Here is a 25560-nt window from a genome sequence, read left to right on the forward strand (position 1 = left end):
ATTCACCACATCCTGCTAGGACTCCATCCCATTCTCCCAGTTCCTTCACCTACGTTGCATCTGTTCGGATGATGCAACCTCCCAAAACAGCATGGCTGACATGGCTTACTACTTCCATAACACTGATTGACAGGGCCCTCAACTGCATCTGACCTATCACCTGTGCTTCTGCCCTTGCCCCTTCCCATCCCTCTCAACAGTGTAATCGGGTCCCCCTGTCCTCAATTTTCATCCCACCAGCCTCCGCATTCAAAGAATAATTCTCAGCCATTTTAGACAACTACAACAGGACACCACCACCAAACACATCCTCCCCTCACTCTCCTGTCTGCATTTTGCAGGGATTGTTTCCTCGCAGACGTCCTACAATTACCGCCACCACACCCCCTCTCTATGGCACCTTCCCTTATAATCACGAAGTTGCAACACTTGCCTCTTCTCTTCCTCTATGCTCAGTATCCAAGGGCCTAAACTGGTCTTTCCAGGTGAAACAGCACTTCACCTGTACCTCCGCCAATCTTGTGTTTTGTATTCACTGCACCCAATGTGACCTACTCTACATTGGAGAAACTAAATGCAGACTGGGTGACTGCTTTGCGGAACACCTCTAGTCTATGTGTAAACAGGATCCTGACCTTCCCATAGCTGGCAATTTTAACACAGAGACAAAAGACTTACACCTGAAATGTCGACTTCTCTCCCTTCCTGATGCTGCCTGGCTTGCTGTGTTCTTCCAGCCTCCTGTGGGTCATTTTAACACAGCATCCTACTCACATAGCTACTTGTCTGTCCTCTGCATGCTACAGTGTTCCAATGAATGCACACAGTTGAGTGGATGAATGAAGTTGAAATGTGAGCTCATTCAAGGGACAGATACTGCTGGTCCTTGATAAATCTATACCTATCAGGCAGGGAAGTAGTTGTTGAGAGAAGGAGCCAAGGTTTACTGAAGAAGTTGAAGCTCTTGTCACGAGGAAGAAGAAGGCTTATGTGAAGATGATGTGTGAAGGCTCAGGTAGGGGGCTTGAGTGTTATATGTTAGCCAGAAAAGATCTAAAGAGAGGGCTAAGAAGAGTGAGGAGGGGACATGAGAAGTTGGTGGATCGAATCAAGGAAAACCATAATGCCTTCTATCAGAAATAAAAGAATGACTCGACTAAGCTTAGGTAAAAACAATGACTGCAGATGCTGGAAACCAGATTCTGGATCAGTGGTGCTGGAAGAGCACAGCAGTTCAGGCAGCATCCGAAGAGCAGTAAAATCGACATTTCGGGCAAAAGCCCTTCATCATGAATAAAGGCAGAGAGCCTGAAGCATGGAGAGATAAACTAGAGGAGGATGGGGGTGGGGAGAAAGTAGCATAGAGTACAATAGGTGAGTGGGGGAGGGGATGAAGATGATAGGTCAGGGGCAGGGGGAGGGTGGAGTGGATAGGTAGAAGATAGGCAGGTAGGTCAAGTCATGGGACAGAGGAAATGACCTGAGAGTTGCAGTGGGAGAGGGACTCCCTGAGATTCTTGTAGAGAGAGGAGGAAAACTTCTTCAAGGCAGACATTAGGGCCAATCAAAGATAGTAGTGGAAAGTTGTGTGTGGAATCGAAGGACATAGAGGAAGCGCTTAATGAATACCTCTCGTCTGTATTCACATTGGAAAAGGGCAATGTTAGTGAGAATACGGAGATCCAGGCTACAAGAATAGATGATTGCAGTTGACAAAGAGGACGTTTTAGAAACTTTGGAACATCTGAAAATAGGTAAGACCCTGGGGCCAGATGGGATTTATCCTCGGATTCTCTGGGAGATTGCAGAGCCTTTGGCTTTGATCTTTATGTCACCATTGTCGACAGGAGTAGTGCCAGAATTAGATTAGATTACATTACAGTGTGGAAACAGGCCCTTCGGCCCAACAAGTCCACACCGACCCGCCGAAGCGCAACCCACCCATACCCCTACATTTACCCCTTACCTAACACTACGGGCAATTTAGCATGGCCAATTCACCTTACCTGCACATCTTTGGACTGTGGGAGGAAACCCACGCAGACACGGGGAGAACGTGCAAACTCCACACAGTCAGTCGCCTGAGGCGGGAATTGAACCCGGGTCTCTGGCGCTGTGAGACAGCAGTGCTAATCACTGTGCCACCGTGCCACCCACTATGCCGCCCAGAATGTTGTTCCTTTCTTTAAGAAGGGGAGTCGAGACAACCATGGTAATTATAGGCCAGTGAGCCTTACTTCAGTTATGGGTAAGGTGTTGAAAAAGGTTATAAGGGATAGGATTTATAATCATCTGAAAAGGAATAATTTGATTAGGGATAGTCAACACGATTTTGTGAAGGGTAGGTCGTGCCTCACTGACCTTATTGAGTTCTTCGAGAAGGTGACAAAACAAGTGGATGAAGGTAAAGGGTTGATGTGGTGTATCTGGACTTCAGTAAGGCATTTGGTAAGGTTACACACAATAGGCTATTGTACAAAATACAGTGTTGTGGGATTGAAGGTGATTTAGTGGTTTGGATCAGAAATTGGCTAGCTGAAAGAAGATAGAGTGGTGGTTCATGGGAAATGTTCATCCTGGAGCTCAGTTAGCAGTGGTGTGCTGCAAGGATCTGTTTTGGGGCTATTTGTCATTTTTATAAATGACCTAGATGAGGGCGTAGAAGAATGGGTTAGTAAATTTGCAGATGACATTAAGGTAGGCAGAATTGTGGATAGGGCTGAAGGATGTTGTGGGTTACAGAGGGACATAGATAGGATGCAGAGCTGGCTGAGAATTGGCAAATGGAGTTTAATGTGGAAGAGTGTAAGGTAGTTCACTTCGGAAGAAATAACAGGAATGCAGAGTACTGGACTATTGGTAAAATTCTTGGCATAGAGATTTCCGTGTCCAGGTGCATAAATCCCTGAAGGTTGTCACCCAGGTTAAGACTGCATATGGTGTGTTGCATTTATTGGTAGGAAGATTGAGTTTTGGAGCCATGATGTCATGCTTCAGCTGTACAAGACACAGGTAAGGCCGCACCTGGAGTATTGTGTGCAGTTCTGGTCACCACATTATAGGAAGGATGTGGAAGCTTTGGACAGGGTTCAGAATAGATTTACTAGGATGTTGCCTGGTATGGAAGGGAGATCTTACAAGGATAGGCTGAGGGAACTGAGGCTGTTTTCATTGGAGAGAAGAAGGTTGAGAGGTGACTTAATCAAGACATGTAAGATAATCAGAGGGTTAGATCAGGTGGACAGTGAGTGCCTTTTTCCTCGGATGGCAAAGGCTGACATAAGGCGACATGGCTTCAAATTGAGGGATGATAGATTTAGGTATTAGGGGTAGTTTCTTCACTCAGACAGTGGTCGGAGCGTGGAACGGCCTGCCTGCAACAGTAGTAGAATTGCCAACATTAAGGGCATTTAAATGAGCATTGGACATACATATGGATAATAATAGAACGGTGTAAGTTGGATGGGCATCAGTTAATTTTCATAAGTCGGCGCAACATCGATGGCTGAAGGGCCTGTAATGCGCTGTAATGTTCTGTGTTCTATGTGCTATGAATCACTGCACAAAATGAAGGAACAACACCTCACCTACAGCCTAGGCACTTTACAACCTTCTGGACTTGGGGTCGAGTTCAACAGCTTCAAATTGTGAACCAACTCCCACTTGTTTCCTTTCTTTTAGCTTGTTATCAAGTCCTCCCCTTCCCACATTCCACTCAACTATCCTTTCAAGTCTGGCAGGAGACACACTGTTCTGCCATTCTCACATTCCAATCACTTAATCTGAACTACTAACATCTTTTCTCCATCAAGATCCTACACACGCTGCTGTCACCTCCAATCCTCCCAACCGAAAGCCTAAATGCTGTCCCCTCCACATTTCACTTCAGCTCTGATGAAGAGTCATCTAGACTGGAAACATTAGCTTGCTCTCTCTCTCTCTCTCTCTCTCTCTCTCTCTCTCTCTCTCTATGGATGCTGTCTGACCCACTGTGATCTCCAGCATTTGTTGTTTTTAGAGTTCTGTTTGACTTTGGAAATGTTCATGGAATTTCATAAAAGTCTCTTGAGATTTTTTAACTGGAATAAATACTTAGTCCCAACACAAGCTGAAAGTCAAAGGAGTGGTCATGTGAGCTTTGGGAGCTACTTTGTCACATTCTGAACTCATTCTGACTACTTTACAGCTTATATAATTGGACAATCATGGTATGTGGTGGGAATTTAATAGCTTCACAATTGCTTACTGTTTTGATGCTAAACTGTTTTGGAGGTTTTGAAGCTTTATATTACATATTACTTCAATAAACTTATAGCACAAAATAGAGAAAACAAGGAGCAACTTGCAGTTATATAACATCTTTTATGACTTATAGATGTCCCATTGATACAGCCAATGAAAAGCAGTTTTGAAATGTAGTATTTGGAACCAGAGATAATCTGCAGACAACATTTCCAGACAGCAATGTGACGAAATCATCTGCCTTAGAGTTGTTGATTGAGGGATAAATATTAGTCAAGACATCCAGAGAAATCCTTGGCTGTTCAGAACACTACCAGGAGATCATCTATGCTGATCAGAGGAGGTCAGGGAAGGGTGACTTTCTTAACTTATTGTCTGAAAGGCAGTATTTCTGAAGTGCATCACTCCCTCAGTACTGTACTGAAGTATCAGCCTCACAATGATACAATCAAGTATCTAAAGTGGAAATTGCGTTTATGAAATTTTGACTGGGAGGCCAGCACTGCCACTGAGCCAAGAGGAAAGTATTAGGATTAAGTAAATTGTTAGAGTCAAAAATGAGCCAAACTTCAAATGCATTTAAGTAATAATAATTGCACGCTATATTTGTTTTTTGTATTGGCATATATCGGACCATGTCGAGACTGTGGTGTTGGAAAAGCACAGCAGGTCAGGCAGCATCCGAGGAGTAGGAGAATCAATATTCCAGGCATAAGCCCTTCATCAGGAATTTTCCTTCTCCTCAGATGCTGCCTGACCAGCTGTGCTTTTCCAACACCACAGTCTCGACTCTGATCTCTAGCATCTGCAGTCGTCACTTTCTCCTATTTATCAGACTATCCTTCATTTTTACACATAGATCAAGAAGTATTACTCTGATAACTGGAGTTGAGAAATCTGCAAATAACTGCTGACTTAATTGAATCTAACTCTGTCAAATGCAGAAAGAAACAGGCAGGTTTATTAATTTCAGAAATAGATAGTGATAAAGTAAATGACTGAACCTCCTTTCGGAAGTGAAGGCTTTTTGGTCATTGAAATTAGATTGAACATATTATCATCTTGCATTTTAAAATCAAAGATAAAGTTATCGGCATGACAGTCATGAACAACGTAGTTTTTGTGTTTTTGATTGTAAATTTGTTTACGATTGCTCGAAGTGCCGGATTAATTAGTCCTCGCTGTGGACTTGAAGGATAGTAAACAAATTGTAGAATCTGCAGGAAGCAAAGAGCTCCAAGCACGGAACAGACATTTCAAAGCATTGTAACAAAACATGTGGCATTTGTGGAAACTAATATTACGACAGCTCTGAGACACAAAATTGACAACAAGCATATAAATGTTCATAAGATAGCAGTTTACTTACGACTTAAAAAGTCTACCATGTCAATTAAAATTGTATGTACTATACAATGGATGTGAAGTTTGATTCCAATGTTAAAAAGATTATACATCATACATTCACTTTTTTTATCCAAGGTCTATGCACACTTTGGGGCACTGTGTAGTTTAGTTTGTGCCAATGCCATCATTCAGTTGGCCAGGTGTTCTGCTCTTCCTGTCAATGTTTAATCACTTCTGACAGGATGTTTCATCTTTTTGGAGCATGACAATACTGTTAATATTTTTGACAATTTTGAGTAGAGTTAGAATCAGCCCTTGCTATTTGTCTCTCCCCTCGTCTGTATGGCGATTAATATATAACATATCTTGTTGAGCTTTATCTTGTAATTAAGTACTTCATCACAGCTTTTTAAAGTACAGTTGATCAACTCCCTTCTTTCAGGCCTTGCTGTAAAATATTATGTTTAATAACCATTGAATCATCATTTTAACTGCAAAAACGAAAACACATGTAGCCCTTACCTGTTGTGTCTTTGAAAAGCTGTATATGTACAGCATATCCTGTTCTAGTTTTCATTAGCATGTTTGGTTTCTGAATTTAAATTATCAAGATTTTGATAGCCATCTTGCTTTTAATCATTTTTAATAATATTTCATATCCTGCATTTTAATTAACTATTAGGCGTCTGGACATTTTCTTAACTGTTAATACACAGATCTGCAGATTTATGCAGTAATTCCTATTCCTGATAATCATGAGATACTGCAGAAAGAAGCTATACCTGACCATATTAAGAGTTTTTATAGAGTCAACAATATCTGGAGGTTCAGATATGATAGACCATTTCACAAAGGAATCAAGGACAAAGAAAACGAGTTCAAGGTATGCATTTTTCTCATGTGAGTACCACAAGTGGAAATCTAAATATTTATATTTGATGTGATTCTGTTCGTCAAGCTGGGAATTTGTGTTGCAGACGTTTCGTCCCTGTCTAGGTGACATCCTCAGTGCTTGGGAGCCTCCTGTGAAGCGCTTCTGTGATGTTTCCTCCGGCATTTATAGTGGTTTGTCTCTGCCGCTTCCGGTTGTCAGTTCCAGCTGTCCGCTGTAGTGGCCGGTATATTGGGTCCAGGTCGATGTGTTTGTTGATGGAGTTTGTGGATGAGTGCCATGCCTCTAGGAATTCCCTGGCTGTTCTCTGTTTGGCTTGTCCTATAATAGTAATGTCACCTAGACAAAGGACGAAACGTCTGCAACACAAATTCCCAGCTCGGCGAACAGAACCACAACAGCGAGCACCCGAGCTACGAATCTTCTCTCAAACTTTGAATTTATGTTTGAGTCGAACTTGATCTTGATGAGAAGTAAAATGCAGTGCTGGAGAAACTGAGCAGGTCTGGTTGCATCAGCTATTATTGAGAACTGCTATTCTGAAGAAGAGGAGCCATTGGACTTGAAGCATTAAGTCTATTTTTTCTGTTCCCAAATGCTGTCAAATTTGAGTTTCTCCAGACTTTGTGCATTTCTTTCAGATCACCAGCACCCGCAATGATCAGCTTTGTTTTTGAAGCTGATAAGAATTGGTGATTTTGAATAGTGGCCTCCTACCATTTAGTTAGTCATGGAGTCATATTCATGGAGATGTACAGCATGGAAACAACTCATCCATGCCAACCAGATATCCCAACCCAATCTAGTCCCACCTGCCAGCACTTGGCCCATATCCCTCCAAACCCTTCCTATTCATATACCCATCCAAATGCCTCTTAAATGTTGCAAGTTCGAGGGGCAAGTTTTCATCCTCTTAGTTGCATTAGTAAGGAAACACACAGATGTGAAAATTCATGCTAATTTGCTGGCACCATCCTGTTCCCTGGCCAATTTCAAGGCATGGTCAAGGCCTGAAGAGATACCTCCCCATATGTCGTGGGACGCCAATCAAGGGGAGTAATTGACCTGTTAAGATCAATTGCCATAAGCCAACCAAGTTATACTGCGAGCGCCTCTCCAAACACCAGCATACAGATGCCCCTGCAAAGAGGTCCCACTTACACGATAGCAATTCTGACATTTTATTTAATTTTAAGGGTTTAAATATTTCTGAGAAATGCACCCTAATGTCCTCAATGGATAGAAATCTGCCCTCCTTATCTGGTCTGGCTGATGTATGATTCCAGACCCACAGCAATGTCAAGAAAACTGCTTTCTGGAAAATTGGTGTGGGCAATAAATGCTAACATAGCCAGTGATGGTCACAAGTTGTGAACAAATAACAACTCTCTCACTTACCTGAAATGGCTGAATGCTGTAGCCTCAGCTATATGCTCTCTCCATTGATCCTTGAATTACAGAGACCCCTCAGTGTCATTATTTGTATGGTGAGCCTGCCTCTTGTCCTTAATTGGACAATTCAAAAAAAATCATTACTGGATGACTGGATCCCATACAATGCAGTATTGGGAGGCCAGTTTGGCTCTCCTTTCTGCTCCCAAAATTTGCCCTTGAGTTTGAATTTGGGGCATAATTGCTTCATTATAGTCTTCTGTTAATTCGGTGTGAAAATGCTAAGACTGAGACATTAAGAAAATGTTCTTGACATCAAGAAGTCTTAATTAATGCATACAGAGTGGGTTTTAACATTGATTTCAGAACACTTAATTATTTCCCTCTCTCTCGTTATTTTTGTCAGAGTCTGTGGGTTGAACGAACTACTTTGACATTGGTTCAGAGTTTACCAGGTATCTCCCGCTGGTTTGAAGTGGATAGACGGGAAGTGGTGAGTTCTAGCATTCAGTTGTAAATTTCACAAAAATGTAAAAAGTGCTGCAAAATGACAGATGTGTCTTTTTTTTTTACGAAGTTTAGGCTACAGCATTTTTAATTTAAAACAACAAAATAAAAGAAACATATGCTATTAGAGGGTTCCCCAGATATGGTACTTTGTTTATCTTTGAGAAAAAAGCCTGAAATTCATTAGAAATCTGTTTCTAGGTTGAAATGAGTCCACTTGAAAATGCAATTGAGGTGCTGGAGAACAAGAACCAACAACTGCGAACCCTAATCACTCAGTGTCAGTCAAGACAGATGCAGAATATCAATCCCCTGACCATGTGTCTCAATGGAGTCATTGATGCAGCCGTTAATGGAGGACTTGCCAGATATCAAGAGGTAAACTAGAGTAGTAGTTGTCAATCATTTGCATCTTAGGTGCCACCAAACATTTTGTCAAAAAAAAAACCCTGATCTCACTTTGATAAAAACAAAACACCACTTTTTCCAAATCGATCAGTGTGGCACTGGAAAAGCACAGCAAGTCAAGTAGCATCAGAGGAGCAGGAAAGTGGATGTTTCAGGCATAAGGCCTTCATCAGGAATGTGGAGGGGGCAGGGGGCTGAGATAAGTAGAGGGGTGGAGCTGGGGGGGGGAAAGGTATGTGGGAAGGTGATAGGTGGATGCATGTGGGGGGTAATTAATGATAGGTTGGTGGGGAGGGTGGAGCGGATAGGTGAGAAGGAAGATGGACAGGTGGGACAGCTCAAGAGAGCAGTGCTGAGTGGGAGGATTAGACCTGGGATGTGGTGGGCGGAGGGGAGATTTGGAATCTAGTGAAGTCGATATTGATGCCCTGTGGTTGTCGGGTCCTGCGGCGCTCTTCCTTCAGTTGGTGGGTGGCTTGGATTTGGCAGTGGAGGAGGCCCAGGACTTGCATATCTTGGGGGGAGTGAGAGGGAGTGGGAGTTGAAGTGGTCAGCCAGAGGGCAGTGGGGTTGGTTGGTTCCCTGAACCATTCTGCGAGTTGGCATCACGTCTCCCTGATGTAGAGGAGACCACAACGAGGGCAACTATGAGTTGGGTGAATGTGCAGGAAAATCTCCGCCGGATATGAAATGACCCTTTGGGGCCTCGGATGTAGGTGAGGGGGGAATTGTGGGAACATGTTTTATACCTCTTGCAGCAGCAAGGGAAGGTGGAGGGTGGGTTGGTGTGGAGCATGAACCTAACAAGGGAGTTGCGATGGAATGGTCTCTGAAGAACGCGTATAGGGATGGGAAGGGAAACATTTCATTGGTGGCAGGTCTGACTATAGTTGGTGGAAATGACAGAGGATAATGCGCTGTATCTGGAAATTCATGGGGTGGAAGGTGAGAACAAGGGACTTCAATCTTTGCTGCAGATGTGTGGAAAGTAGAGGAGATGCGCTGGAGGACATTGTGGAAGGGGAAACTGTGGTCCTTGAAATTGGAGGACATGTGTTATGTCCTGGAGTGGATTTGCTCATCCTAGGAGCAGATACGGTGGAGGTGGAGAAATTGGGACTCAGGGATTGTGTTTTTAAAGGAGGGGGTAGAGGAGGAGGTGTAGTTAAGGTAGCTGTGAGAGTCTGTGGGTTTGAAATAGATGATTGCTGGACGTGGAGATGGAGAGGTCCAGAAAGGGGAAGGAGGTGTTCGAAATGGTCACTTGAAGTTCAGGTGGAAGGTGTTGGTGAAGTCGATGAACTGTTCGATCTCTTTGTGAGAGCACGAGGTGGTGCCAAATACAGTCATCAATGTAATGGAGGAAATGGTGGGGAATGGTGCTGGTGTAACTAAGGAAGATGGACTGTTACATGTATGCTTTTTCCAAGAAGTGTTTACATGCATTTTAGTATTATATTAATGATTATTGGAAATTCTTAAGGACATTAATTATTGCATTCATTTTGCTGAGAATAGGTTTTATGCTAAATTGTGAATACAAAATGAGAAAATGGTTTAGTCACCAGTGAGAAGCCTGTGATTGTATTTCATTGACAAGATTGTCAGTTCTTGGGATCTCACCAGTACAGCCTGTCCCAATGGTTGAGGAACACTGAACTATGAGGAATGTAAGGGTGGGGCTGGGATTTGGGTGAGAGACCAAAATGATTGAGGGAAATATTTAGCACGATTTAAAAATATTCATGTGCTGCCTTGGGTCACTGAGAAATGTCCCATTGGCTAGTTTATAAACATATTACTCACTTTTTTTTGCTCCAGCCACCCCATCAATTCAAACATTAAAAACAGCCAGAACGAACTTGTATCCCTGAACTCATTTATAAAGTTCAGATTTCAGCTGATGGTAATGCTGTACAAGCCCGATTTCAGAGTGAAGCCTGGCTTGATGGACCATAAGGTTTTTTCTTTGCAATTTATTTACCACAGTGGTTATTCACTGAACATAGTCACATGAGGCTGCAAATGTATTTTTTGAAAAAAGAACGTAAGATTATTACACAGAACAAAAGAAAACAAAGCTATATTGCACAACACAGTTTTGTAAGATCTTATTTACACCAATATCCCTCACAATACTTGACCCCTGCAAAATATCACTCGGTTTAAAATTTCTTACTCAATTGATGAGGCCATAACTATTTCATTTTGGGAAGTTAGTGCATATTTACCAGATGCACTTCTTTACATCTCTCCCAGAGACACATGGACAGGCGAACTCATTCACCATTTATCAATGAATTCTAAGGAAAGTTCAAAGCTATTTCCAGCTCTGTCTATGTGGTCTGCTAAAACAAATTAAACCCTCCTTCCACCTCTGATTGCCTTCAGACTGCCATAAAAACTGTCCTTCTGCTAATATTGATCTTTTCTTCTTCTGAACTGAACCTGTTTGTGACCTCCAGTATCTCTTTTTGTAGGTCTTTTAAAGCTGAGCTTTGTGACTACTTCAGGCACTTGTCACATCTCAGGCATCTTGTCTGGTCATTTTGTGCTTTGTTGAAACATTGTTTTGAACTCGCTGTTAAAGATTACTTTCTGACGCTTTACAATTGAAAGGACATCACCTTTATAGAGCTAACACTAAAAACGTATTTACCTCCAGTTTAGAATACAAGTTTGCAAAACAGTAATAATATATTGCAAACTCTCATCACGCTGAGCAAAAATCTCTGACAAGACAAATATTGGACATGATGAGAGATCAGACTATTAAAAGTGATCAGCACTGAGATTGACAACAAATTTCACAAGAAAGTATTTCCAAACCATTCCTTTCTATTATGCTGGCAGTACCAGTGTGCTGTGTCCTATGAGTCTAACCCCATAGTCTCCTTAGCCTGTCTTGAGAGCCAAACTTTAAAAAATGCCCATATAAAAAGCTCAATAACACACACTAAGTCCAACTGAGCTTTCTGTCATCCTTCATCTGATTCTTCGCAGCACCCGCCATTCACTTTTCCCTTGTTTGCTTATCTGGCTTCCCCTTGAATATATAATTATTATGTGCCTCAACCATTCCCTGTCTTAGAATGTTCCTCATTCTCACTCCTATCTGTGTAAGAATGTATTTTTCAAGTTTTCTTTTTGATGTCTTGTGATCATCCTGTGTTGAAGGATTCCAGCTGTGCTATCTTCTCTGTCTATTCCATTAAAATTCTCAAAGTTTTGGTGAATTATTTGATGTCATCCTTTAAACTTTTCTTGAAGAGAGAGACCCCCAGCTTTTTCATTCCTTTCGTAATGGTAAAACCACACGTTTAGGACACCATCTTTGTAAATCATTTTTGCAGCCTCTTCATTACCACCTCTTCTTTCTTTGACAATATAGTCTATACAAGGTTTAATACAGGTTTAACATAAAGTTCCCACTTCAGAGTTCTCGCCCTCCAGAAATGAACCACAATGGCTTGATTTGACTTATGATTTTTTGTTATTATTCATGGGATCTGGATTACTGGATGGCCAGCATTTATTGCTCATTTTAATTTGCCACGAGAAATGAGTAGTGATCTGCTTTCTTGAACTGCTGCAATCGCAATCTTATGCTCTTTTGCTAAAAGTACATTAGTAGCCTTGTGCAAATACGTTTAATGACTGACCACCATGGTAACTGAATAACAAAGATGAAATTCATGTGATGTAGGTACACCTACATTGCTGCAGGAAAAGGATGGTGAATGAATGGCGTTACATTTTCAAGTTCAGATTGTGTGTGCAAGTGATGATGTTCCCATGAATCTGCTGCCGTTGTCCTTCTAGTCATAGAGATTGTGGACTTGGGAGGAGCTGATGAAGGACATTTGATGAGTTATAGCAGTGTGTATTGCAGACTCTACAGTATGTTGTCATGGTGAAGAGAGTGAAGATGATGGTGGGTTGCTATTAAAGTGATTAATTTGTCCTGGTGATGAACTTCTTGCTGCTGCACTCTTCCAGGCCAGTGGAGCATATTCCTTCACATTGTTGACATGTGTTGTATTGATGCTGGACAGGTTTTGGGAGTTTGGAGGGGAGTTGCAATTTGCCTCTTCTTTCTCGTTGCTAATATTTTTCAAGCATCCTGCTCAGTATTGACTATCTCCTCTCACATCTACCAATTGTAATGTCTCTGGAAATTTAGAAATTCCATTTTTGACTCTTAAAATCTCAGTTGTTAATATAAGTTGTGAAAAACAGTAGTCCCAGCTTAAAATCCGTGAGATCACACTTTCAACCTATTGACACTCCCAAGAGCTGCTTTGACTTCAACATTTGGCTTTCTGTTACGCAGCAGCTGATTTTCTATTCTGTTGACTGTTTATTGACTTCACATGAAATTGTGTGAAATCCCAAAGGTTGATCAGCAGTTCAGAGCACCTTTGGCAGCATAATTTTTTAATCTTCTTTAAAAATTAGAAGATTAGTATAAAGCAAAAACAAGTATGAAGGAATATAAACGTTTAATAATCTGCAAGTGCTGATCTCTTGGTCTCCAAAGTTGAGTTGGCCAAATACTTTGCATCAGTTTTCACAGCAGAGGAAATAAATCAATAGAGAAAACATACAAAGAAAACAAATGGAACTGAAGGCCAGTAAGTCACCTGGACCTGATGAGATGCACCATAGGTTATTAGAAGTAGCCACAGAGTTAATGGGTGCACTGGTAGTCATCCTCTGTTAGTTTAGAAATGCTCAACATGCTCTGATGTGATATAGCAACCTTACCTTTGAGGATCGGTTAGCTTAGTTTATAGGACAGCTGGATTCTGATGCAGAGAGATGCCAACAATGCAAGTTCAATTCCCACACTGGCTGAGGTTAAGGTCTATCATGATGAACTCTCCTTCTCAGCTGCCCCACTTCACCTGAGGTGGGGTGACCTTGGGTTAAAATAACAATTAATGAGAGAGTCACCCTATGGTCTGGTAAGACAATGGTGCTTTTTCCTTTTGTAAACTTCCAAAACTCCTTAGAAGGGGAATGTAGTGTCACTGAGTTTGTGGATGACACACAAATAGGTGAGGACGTGGTGAGGATGACACACAGAGTCTACAGAGGGATATAGACAGGTTAAATGAGTGATCAAAAACTTGCAAGATGGAATATAATATGGAAAAATGTAAGGTTATGCACTTTGACAGGAAGAATAGAAGAACTGAATATTATTTATCTTGGAGAAACCTGCAGAAAGCGGCATCACAAAGGGATTTGGGGTTTTCGTCCATAAATAACAAAATGCTAGCATTTGAGTTCAGCTGGCAATCAGAAAGGCAAATGGAATGTTGGTCTTTATTTCAAATGGAATGTAGTCTAAAAGTCTTAAATGATACAAGGCACTAATTGGTCCACATCTTTGATATTGTCAACAGTTTTGGTCTCCTTATCTAAGGGAAGATGGACTGGAAGCAGCCCGTAGAACATTCTCTAATTTGATCCCGAGTATGGAGGGATTTTCTTCGGATAGGTTGGGCTCGCATTTGTTGGAGAACGAGGAAGAATTGAAAGATACAAGTTTCTTAGAAGGCATTACAGGGTAGATGCAGAGATGTTGTTTCCACTTGTGGGAAATCTAGGACCAGAGGGCATAATCTAAGATGAAGTAGTCATCCATTTAAGACAAAGATATGGAGGAATTTTTTTCTGAACCTGATGAATTTGTGGAAGACTTCACAACAGAGAGATTTTGAGGCTGGGTCATTAAAATGTTCAAGGCTGAGATAGATTTCTAATCACTAAGGAAATTAAGGTTTATGGGGATAAGGCAGGAAAGTGGAATAGAGGATTATCATCAGATCGGCCATGATCCCATTGAATGGCAGAGTGATCTGATGGGCTGAATGGCCTCTTCTGTTCCTATGTCTTACAGTCTTAAAGTTTTCTGAAAATAAAAATTTCTGTCTTCCGATGATTTTAAACATTTATAATGAACCTACTATATATACTCATGTAAAAGTTGAACTCATGTACAAGTTGACTCCTTAATTTTGGCTAAACATTCTTGTATTTTCCATATATCTTGTGTAAAAGTTGACCCTACTATATTGCATTATAAACTTCTTACAAAGGAAACTGCATGTTCCCATTAACCCACTTAATCAAAATCATGTTCATATTCATACCGGTAACTCTACTCTTCGCTCTTTTTTACGATATTACATCTCTTGTTCGTTCATTCATTCATAACTCCACTGAGCCCACTTGGTTTACTCCAACAAGTTTCAATTGATTGATTCATTCAGGTCAGTACTTATCACACTTTGTTCACTATATATCCAAAAGTTAAAATGTTTATCATTTTAATTGGTGCCATTATATCTGAATAAAAGTGAGATATATTAGCTACATATATCTTTAATTCTTTGACAAATTTGCTAATGTTGCTGAGGTTCATTATATACGAGAGTAAATGAGAGGGAAATGGACAAATTTGGCAGGAAAGTTCAAGAAGCTTACCTATTCAGAATTTAATAAATGTTTCATTTTAAGTGTGCCATTATGTCAGGCCATGACATTGTTGAACAGTGTGATTTTGCAGGATTTCAATGCGTCTTTGATATGTTAAATTTTCATATTGGTATGTATAAATAAAATTTACTCCCAGTAATTCATTCTTGTTTCTCTTGCTTTTATCCGGTAATTCTCTTTACCGTAATTCATTGTGTTTTTCTTCTCTACCTGGGATTAGTTAAGCAATCAAATCGACTTCTGCTAATAATACGGTATTTCGAACTGCAGCATGAATTTCAGCCCCTGAAAAGTAGTGCCCATGTAATGGTCAACTCGATAAATTGAACTTTTAAAAATAGTCTAAAACATTCGACTTTTACATGAGCATATATGGTAGTTCTGGTAGTTAAAGAATATTTCTCCAGTTTAAAATGGCAAGGCTACATCATGCATTCTGGTCATTTTATATTATTGGCAGTGTGTTGGTAGTTCATCATTTTCTTTTTGCCCCTCTCTTTTGCAACTCTCCAGATGACTGAATTTATCATAAAATAACAAGTGTACTAAAGGCAATCGAGCAGGTGGCAGTAATTACTCATAGCCTAAATATTTCAGGCTTTGCTTGTTACTCTGGGGACTATTCCTTATTCTTATGGAGTATAAGTATCATACAAATGAGTATTATGAGGTATTCACAGTACATTGATGTTATCTGTAAATTGTATCCAAAAGGACAATAGCTTAAGCATTCCTTGAAATTAAAAGCAAAATCATAACAGCAAATCTACTAATGTCCTTATTGACTAAAACTATGACAACTTGCAGTTAAAAACTCCTTACATCTATTTCATACACATGGTAAAATGTACCAAGCCGTAGAGAGGAATATTAGGAGAAGTGGTCAAAAAGCCAGTCAAAGAACTTGTCCTTAAAGGAGTAGAGTGAGGTAAGGAGGTGAAAATGTTTATACAGTGAATTCCAGAACTTTGGACTTGTGCCACAGAAGGCTCGGCTGCCAGCGATGGAGCCAAGACAATCGGAGATCCACAAGAGGTCAGATTTGAAGAAATGCAGAGATCTCTGAGGGTTCTGTTGGGGAGATGCAAAACCATAGATTGATATAAAACAGGAATGCTAATTTTGAAACTGAAACATTACCAGGTGGGAGTTGATATAAATCCGAGATTGTGTGGGCCCTCTCCCAGACTCCTTCATTAACCCCGTCAATGCATCTTCCACTTTCTTTTGGCATTGTGTTTAGCTAGTATCTGTTTAAATGCATCTTTGCTAATTGCTCCTTCCACTCTCTAGATGTAGAAGTTGCTATTGAATTTCCTATTGAAATTGCTCATCGCCTTCTTACCTAATGGTCGATTCACAAGTGGTTCAGTTATCTCTCCTTAAAACAAAAAATGCTGGAGATCACAGTGGGTGGGGCAGCATCAATGGAGAGAGCATGCTAACGTTTAGAATCTAGATGACTCTTCGTCAGAGCTGAAGCATCAGCTGTAATTTGCTCCTATATTATCTCTACACCTGTCTTATCAAACTCCTCATTTTGAAAACCTTTACCATTTCAATCCCTAATCCTTGGATGAGATTAAAAGCTTAACCTTGTGATTTTGGAGACGATTTGTAGCTCAGGTTGAGGATCAGGTTGTAAGTTTGCTCATTGAGCTGGTAGATTTGTTCTCCAATTTCTCGTCACCATGCTCGGTAACACCATCAGTGAGTATCCGATAAAGCGCTGGTGTTCTGTCCTGCTTGCTATTTATCCATCTTGGTCTGTTGTGGTGGGTGATATCACTTATGGTCCTTTTTCTGAGAGGTTGGTAAATGGGGTCCAAATCGGTATGTTTGTTAATGGAGGTCCAGTTTGAATGCCAGGCCTCCAGGAATTCCCATGCATGTCTTTGTTTAACCTGTCCCAGGATGGATGTACTGTCCTAGTCAAACTGGTGTCCCTCTTCGTCTGTGTGTATGGATACTAGTGATAGTTAGTCATGTCTTTTGGTGGCTAGTTGGTGCTCATGTATCCTGGTGGCTACTTTCCTGCCGGTCTGTCCAATGTAATGTTTGTTGCAATCCTTACAGGGTATTTTGTATATAATGTTTGTTCTGCTGGTTATTGGTATGGGGTCCTTTAAATTCATCCCGAGCTGTTTCAGTGTGGTGGTAAGTTCGTGGGCTACCATGATGCCTAGGGACTGGAGTAGTCTGGTTGTCATCTCCGAGATGTCTTTAATGTATGGCAGGGTGCCAGAGTTCCTGGGCATGTTTTGTCATCTTGTTTTGGTCTGTTGTGTAGGAATCAGCAAACTGCGCTTATCAGGCACCCGTTGTTCCTGAATACATTGTGTAGGTGTTTATCCTCGGCTTCTCTTTGGTCCTGGGTGTTGCAGTGTGTTGTGGCTCATTCAAATAATGGCCTGATGCAGCTCTGTTTGTGGGTGTTGGGATGATTGCTTCTGTAGTTGAGTATCTGGCCAGTGTGTGTGGCTTTCCTATAAACACTGGTCTGTAGCTCTCCATTGGCTGTGTTCTACAGTGGCATCTAGGAAGGGGAGCCTGTTGTTCTCTTCCTCTTTGGTGAACTTTATGCCGGTAAGGATATTGTTTATGTGTTTGTGGGTTTCTTCTAATTTGTCGTGTTTCGTGATGACAAATGATCCACATATACAAATGCGAACGAGAAATTTCACGCCAAAAAAACTCTCCACTAACGCGACTGACCATGAATTGACAAGCACGCTAGAACAAGCCATCAACACTAAACAACAGCGGACCAAGACAAAGAAAAGACTAACTCTACAAGAAAACTGGCCAAGCTCATGCACAGCAATAACAAGGACATTTCAGAGACTCAGATAAAGCACCTGTCAGACCGACTACTCTTCGGAGGGTCGGTGTGGACTTGTTGGGCCAAATGGCCTGTTTCCAGACTGTAAAGATTCTATGATATGTTGCTTTAACATATAGAGGATAAGTTCAAATTTGAATTTTGTACTTGCTGGCTTCTACAGTCAGAGGGATGACTGAAAAATAAGCTCTCTGCCAGTGAAAGGGGTGGCATATTTGGAGAATGTTTCAGACTTAGCATTAAGTATCTGCATGGCATGAATAACTGTTAATGATCTGGGAATATGTTGTTACATGCTATGTGATGATGAAGAGGGGATAAAAGGGAGAAAGCTGGCTCAGTTTATTACAGAATAGATTAAAATAGCCTACAGTTTTGGATTAAATTCAGTCAGGACAGTAGTTTAGACGTCATACCCGGCCTTTTTCGAACCTTTTCAGTATATGTTGACTCATGCTGAGAAATCCAAGGTGAGGACAGGGTCAGGCTCTAGTATGAAGCTCCTGCAGTCAAGTAGCGTAACAAACACAGTCTCGGTGCACACATGAAGGATGGTTGCTTAGGGAATTAAAAGTGCGTGTAACACCTGTTTCATGAGGGGAGGAAATTGGGGGCGACAAGAGAAAATATTTTTCTTGGTTAAAAATGCCAATTGTTTTTTTTTAAAAGGAAGATTCAGAATTACAGACAGATTTGACCTTCTAACCCTACCGCCTGCCCATAATTACAGGTTGTTATAATCCCAAACATCCTTCAAGCGCATAATTGTACCTAATTTGCATAATATGTTTTCTTGTGTTTCTGCGGGTGATAATCCCTGCATTTTAAACTGTTCCATTTTTAATTCTGACAAATTTCTTGGCAACTTGACAGTTGTGTTTAATTTTGCATAGCTGTAAATGTTTTTTCAAGGTACTTTACAAATCAAAAAGGGATTGAGAAAGGCTAGAATAACTGCAAAGAAACAGGTTGGAGAAATTACTTTTTTTTTGTGTTGTAGGCATTCTTTGTGAAGGACTACATTCTGAACCACCCTGAGGATGGAGACAAAATCTCTCGTCTGAGGGAACTAATGTTTGAACAGGTAATGTTTATGCAAATTCCCAATGTGCAAAAGACTCATTAGAACCAGATAAGAGATTTGTATTATATCCAAAGGGCCAACATGTTGGCAAGAAACAAATCACAAGGTGGATGAAGGAAGTTATTAAACCAATATGTCTCATAATTCAAAATGAAATCCTGCATGTTTCCATCTTATGTTACTCTCATCAATGAAGATGAGGCTTTTTTTTCCCCACTTGGTATCTGCAAGGTGATTCCAAACATTAAACAGCACGTGTGAAGATGTTTTTTTTCTTGACATCTGTTCCAAATTATCATTTTATCCATGTGCTTTGATCTAGTATCTCATGCCTTAAAGTATTGCTGTAAATTTACCTTGTGCTTATTTAATAAATTAGAGAAGCCTTTAAAAACAGTTAAGATAACAGATCATTGGCTTCACTGTTGCTTACCATGTGTGTTAAATGGTCATAAGGTCATAAGCTATCCTCTAGGAGAAAGTGAGGACTGCAGATGCTGGACATCAGAGCTTAAAAATGTGTTGCTGGAAAAGCGCAGCAGGTCAGGCAGCATCAAAGAGAGCTTATGCCCGAAACGTCGATTCTCCTGCTCCTTTGATGCTGCCTGACCTGCTGTGCTTTTCCAGCAACACATTTTTCAGCTCATAAGCTATCCTCCCCAATCATTTGCTAAGAAACAGAAAAACACAGGAAGCATGTGTTGTCCAATTCTGGGGAGATGGAAGGGGGTGAAATTGTAAAGTGCTTCCCCGATGCATTCACACAAACTGTGAGAGATCTGTGACTCATCTCCCAGCCTAATTGTTTACAGTGGTTGCTGACACCAACAATCCACCAATAATAATGACTACACACCTCCAGTCTTTCTCATCCTGTACATGGGCAGTAAAAAATGAGTTTTAGAAGATTCATTTTGTTTGACTACCCCATCCCTCTTATTGTGCACAATGACATGTATGTAAATCATGATCAATCTGATCACACTACACTGATGTCAGTGTGAGAGAAGGTGTTAGTCTAGAATGAACCTTATAGAGGTTTATAAATAATGAGGGGCATGGATAGGGTAAATAGACAAAGCCTTTTCCCTGGGTTGGTGGAGTACAGAACTAGAAGGCATAGGTTTAGGGTGAGAGGGGAAAGATTTAAAAGGGACCTCAGGGGCAACGTTTTCACGCAAAGGTTGGTTCGTGTCTGGAATGAGCTGCCAGAGGAAGTGGTGGAGGCTGGTACAATTACAGCATTTAAAAGGCATGAATAGGAAGGGTTTAGAGGGATATGGATCAAGTGCCTGCAAATGGGACTAGATTAATTTAGGATACCTGGTCAGCATGGATGATTTGGAACTGAAGGGTCTGTTTCCGTGCTGTACATCTCTATGACTCTGTGAAGTGAGAGTTCTGAGGCATTAGTGAGCTATGTGTGAGAGTCTATTACATACAGATAGATGGTCTGAGTTTTGAGCTTTTGCAGCAATACTTGAATCCATTTTACACAGGGCAGATCACCCAAACCTCCAGTCTGGATGATCGTTGGCATTCCATCAACTTGCAATTTGGGTGTCCCACATTAATAATACTCTATGGGTGGCATAAATTGGATCAGAGTGAGACCCCAGTTCCTTTGGGACTGAAAGTCCTGCCCTAGAGAAATGCCAGCCCATGAGACTGGCTGGCAGCTCTGTACTCCTAAATATGCCAGAAAAGTGTAGTGACCATTGCTGGGATTACAAGCAGTCCTGTGGAAACAGTGAAGATGGATACTCGCTGAGATTTTGAGGCAACCAGTGAGAGGTGGGTGAGGTGGGGCGTTGGGTAAAAGAACCTGACTATGGGGCTGAGGGGAGAATAGGGGTCTATCTTGTATGTGGTCCTTTGGACAGAGGTGTCCCGAAAGGACTTAACTTCTTCCTTCCTGCCAGTCAGCAGCCAGTGCAATTAAAACTGCTGGGTTGTTCACCAGGGGTCCCCACCTTTCTCCATGAATCACAAGATTACAACAGAGACAGAGTGGACAATTAGCTGCCATGAACGTGCCTTATTAAGCCAAAGGGATGTTGGCTACCTGACACCTACTTTGTCCCCTGTAGTATTTGGGGGAGGGATGTGGGAATGTCAGGGGTTGGATGGGAAGGCAGTTTGCAAACAACCCCCTGAATTTTGTGTGCCTCCACCCCCCACCCCTGCATGTGTTGGTGTGGTTGCAGGGAGTGGTGAGTAAAGGTATCCACAATGTCTCTTAGTACTTCAAAAAAATTACAAGCTTGATATCATTTCGAAGCCATTTTTATTTTCCCTAGTCTGGTTTGGTCTGGAGAAAAAAAAAACCTGCAGCCTTCCAACTGTGAGCATCAAGTAACCAGAAAGCACATGTTGGAAGGGTAGGAACATAGCAATTAGGAGCGGGAATAGGCTGTTCAGCCCTTTGAGTTCCAATGACATGAGTCCCTTTGACTGCCAAAGGTCTCAAATAAGTTCAAAACCCAGTTAGTTCTGATCAAAGTATCCAAATTGTCTTTGTAAGAACAGAGCCTCTGCTATTTCCAAATCAGATCAGTAAAGGAGGGGAGAAGTTGGGAATTGCCAACACTTTGTGAAACTTGGCAGAAGTACATTTCTACAGACCACATGTATCTACCTCCCAAAAACTGGAGACTCAAAGTCTGGATTCCAACAGAGAGTCACTTATTAATCTCTATCGCATTGCATCCTGCTGAAATTACTGGTGCAGATGTCAAGTATTAGTGAACATAGCAGAGAACCTCTCCCAGTCCTTACCAAACTTTGAATGTTAATCAATTGGAAGACATGGATAATTTATTGGTGGTGGTAAATAAATACAGCTGCAGATGAAATTTGGAGATGCTGGTATTTAATAGACACAAGATAACAAGCATAATTTAGCAACAATTTTTTTGGTTAAAAAAAAATCTGACTTGCACTTCTATACACAAAAAGCCAACACCAATGAAACTTTTTCTGTAGACTAGTGAAGTCACAGCTGAATAGTTGCTTGTTTTTCTCCAAGGCAGTCACTGCACCTCAAGTAATTTATACTATTTAAGGTGTGATAAAACCGAAATGCAAATCTTTATGAAATAAAAATTATTCCATATTCAATTAGCCATTTGACTGTATTCATTACAATAACATGCATTACACTTTCTCCTATATAGCAACTCTTGGACAACTGCGGATAGAATTAAGTTAGAGAATCCACATCTGTTGGCAAGGAATTAATTACCTCATTGATGAAAGACCCAAAATTGCTCTTTCCTTTTTGCAGACCCCCTTCTCTTCCCCCCCCACCCCCATCTTTGTATACCCTTCTTCACACACTATCATCATTTGCAGTTAATCTTCTCACGCTTTGCAGACTTCCCCACCCTTATCCATTTTTTCAGATCCTCTTCCCCACACACCCTGCTTGAAGTGCCTCTTCTAACCCCACATACTCCCCACATTTGGTGGATTTCTTTTTCATCTCTCCCTCAGCCAGGACTCCTTCCCTCTACCCCTGGACCACTGGAGAAGTAGCAATGGGGAACAAAGAAATGGTGAGGGAGCTGAATAAGTACTTTGCATCAGTCTTCACAGTGGAAGACACCAGCAGCATGCCAGAATATCAAGAGTTGGGGGCAGAAGTGAGTGTACTGACCATCACTAAGGAGAAGGTGCTAGGGAACCTGAAGGATATGAAGGCAGATAAATCACCCAAGATTAGAGTGGTGCTGGAAAAGCACAGCAGGTCAGGTAGCATCCAAGGAAAAGGAAAATCGACGTTTCGGGCAAAAGCCCTCATCAGGAAAGTTGAAGGGTTTTTGTCTGAAACGTCGATTTTCCTGCTCTTCGAATGCTGCCTGACCTGCTGTGCTTTTCCAGTACCACTCTAATCTTGACTCTAATCTCCAGCATCCGCAGTACCACGTCCATCTCGATAAATCACCCAGCCTTCTGTTCCCATCTCAGAGCCTGAGGAGACAGCCTTAGACTAAAGGGGCAACACTTTAAGACTGAGATGAGAGCAATTTCTTCAATCGGAGGATGTTGAATCTGTGGAACCCATTGCCACAAGGAGCTCTGGAGACCAAATCATTAAGTATTTAAGATAGATTTAGATAGGTTCTTGATTAGTAAGGGAAACAAAGGTTATAAGGAGAAGGCAGGAAATGGAGTTAAGAAACAGACGAGCCATAATCAAATGATGGAGCAGACTCGATGGGCCAATTGGCCTAATTCTCCTATAGCTTATATTTTCGTAGTGTAACCATTTTATAGGAGAGAGTTTGCAAAACCAATGAAGGATGTGTAAAAAAATCTTATTGTCTCCATGTTAAAACTATTGGCCATACAATAACTGCCCCATCCCATTCGTCCTAGCCCATCTTGCTGAGGTACTCACAAATAAGCAAGTTTCTGGGACTGCAACTAGTGTCTAATTGCCCTTGTTAACTAATGTGTTGATAATCAGTTGTGACCCAATTCAGGCCTGGTGCAATTTCTCGGCCAATAAATTCCCAGATGCATAAGAAAGCAAGAAATAAAGTTTTGCAATGATAACTTGAAAAGAAATAGATAATATAAAGTTCTGAAAGTTTGGATCATTGTAACTTGTAAAATTTTGTTGGTTATAAAGTTATGCTTTTCTTTTAAAAGGCCCACATTCTGGAGTATGGGTTAGCTGTCCATGAGAAGTTTGTACCGCAAGACATGAGACCATTACACAAGAAGCTGGTGGATCAGTTCTTTGTGATGAAGTCCAGGTTAGGGATACAGGTATGAACTCTCACAGCAAGAAGCTGCTCCAGTGAATTTCAGCATCAATGCTTCCATATCTAATGAACCATGTTCCTTTTGAATGTTATGCTCGATAGCAGTAGAGAATTGAACTTTGTCAAACAGTGAAATTTTGATTAACCCCTGTGCATCAATGTTTGAACAACATAAAAGCTCCAAGATTTGGAGTAGAAAATATCTGCAATTTACAGAGATTGCTTATTGGTTTGTCACAAAGGCAAGCATTAGTATCTATAGTATTGTAAATAATGAAGTTGTACTTAATTTGTTATGCACGACTTACAGGCAATAAGCTGACGTCCCTTCATTTATTCCAGTGGTGTCTCCGTATATAATTTCTAGCATAGAAATAAGTGAGAATGCACTTAAAGACCAGGAGTTGTTGATGAAGAGTTATATCATTTTGTTTCTTTTGTTGATTTTTCTTTTTGTTTATTCTTATTTTGTCTGCTTCACTTGACCTCTCAATTTTCTTCTATGATCATTTGATCTTCTGTAAGCTAAATGTATGCGGAATGAAGTGTTATATAAATTAATTTGCGTACAAATTGCAATATAATGTGGCAGTCCAGCAGAATATATTTTTCATTATGAAGTGCTCTTTATGGTGTGCCTCAATCTTTCCTTCCTTGCATATTATATTTTAAAGGCACTAGTTTATGAATAAAGCTTGAAATAAGTGGAGGCTCGAATATTAAATCAAAGTTAAAGCTAAAGGAGAAAGATGACTAAGTTGTGTGAAAGTAAATGCCAAAGCTTAGGTAGTTGAATTGAGAGGCATGACCTCTTGAGAAAATTCAGGGGAACTTTTAGTGAGTCGATGTTGTGTACATGCTTCACAGCCCTATAAGCCTGCATTCCTTCAGGAAGCCAAGATGGATAGGAATCCCTGACGATAACTAATTACAATCTGTCGTGAATGGGATAATGTGGTTTTCAGAATTTCTAGCCCCATCTAAATCAGCAGAATGGTAAATGAGAAAATAAAGAGCAACAATTAAAAAAAAAGTAGTTTTTAAAGAACTAACATAACTGAATAAGCTTGTTTCTTTAAACCTATTTTAGGCTTCAGGATAGTTTCTTCCTATCTTGTTTCATGCGACCATGATTAACATTAATTGTAATTAATCTTGAAATTGTGTAAAGTGAGATGAATGCTGACATTAAATCAATATGGTCTCATCAACACAAAGCTACCCAATTTTAGAAAGAAAGAAGCAGAATATAGCCACAAAAGTTGGCTGAGATTCAGTATATCAGATCCGTACTGACAACAGCACAACAGTTCAGCATAGTGCAACCAAAGATCGAGATTGCTATGTCCATGGTGAGCAGCAAGAGCAAAGAAGGTCAGGAATGATATTTAAATTAACCCTTTTTAAAACTAAAGCTGCCAACGTTTTCTGGGAAAGCATCATGATCCAATTATGTCTTCTCTCTGGGAATTCAGAATGACCAATGTGAAGAATAATTTCTTTTTCCACTTTGTCTGCAAATTACAGTCCATTTCTACATTAGTCAAAATTCCCTCCCTGACACACT

General features: G+C 40.7%; 1 protein-coding gene across 7 annotated transcripts in view; it reads left to right on the top strand.

Moving 5' to 3' along the window:
* LOC122559665 (dedicator of cytokinesis protein 4-like) overlaps positions 1 to 25560 on the top strand; it is a 569310-nt gene that overhangs the window by 494934 nt on the left and 48816 nt on the right. For all 7 annotated transcript variants that reach the window (XM_043709516.2, XM_043709519.2, XM_043709517.2 and 4 more), the window contains 5 exons: positions 6306 to 6472; positions 8280 to 8366; positions 8582 to 8758; positions 19138 to 19221; positions 23878 to 23997. In XM_043709516.2, the coding sequence (XP_043565451.2) occupies positions 6306 to 6472; positions 8280 to 8366; positions 8582 to 8758; positions 19138 to 19221; positions 23878 to 23997 (635 nt within the window). The remainder of the gene's footprint in view (positions 1 to 6305; positions 6473 to 8279; positions 8367 to 8581; positions 8759 to 19137; positions 19222 to 23877; positions 23998 to 25560) is intronic.

Source organism: Chiloscyllium plagiosum, unplaced genomic scaffold (genome assembly GCF_037043375.1).
Source record: "Chiloscyllium plagiosum isolate Xiang-an unplaced genomic scaffold, Cpla_swu_hap1 HiC_scaffold_19, whole genome shotgun sequence".
Classification (NCBI taxonomy): Eukaryota; Metazoa; Chordata; class Chondrichthyes; order Orectolobiformes; family Hemiscylliidae; genus Chiloscyllium; species Chiloscyllium plagiosum.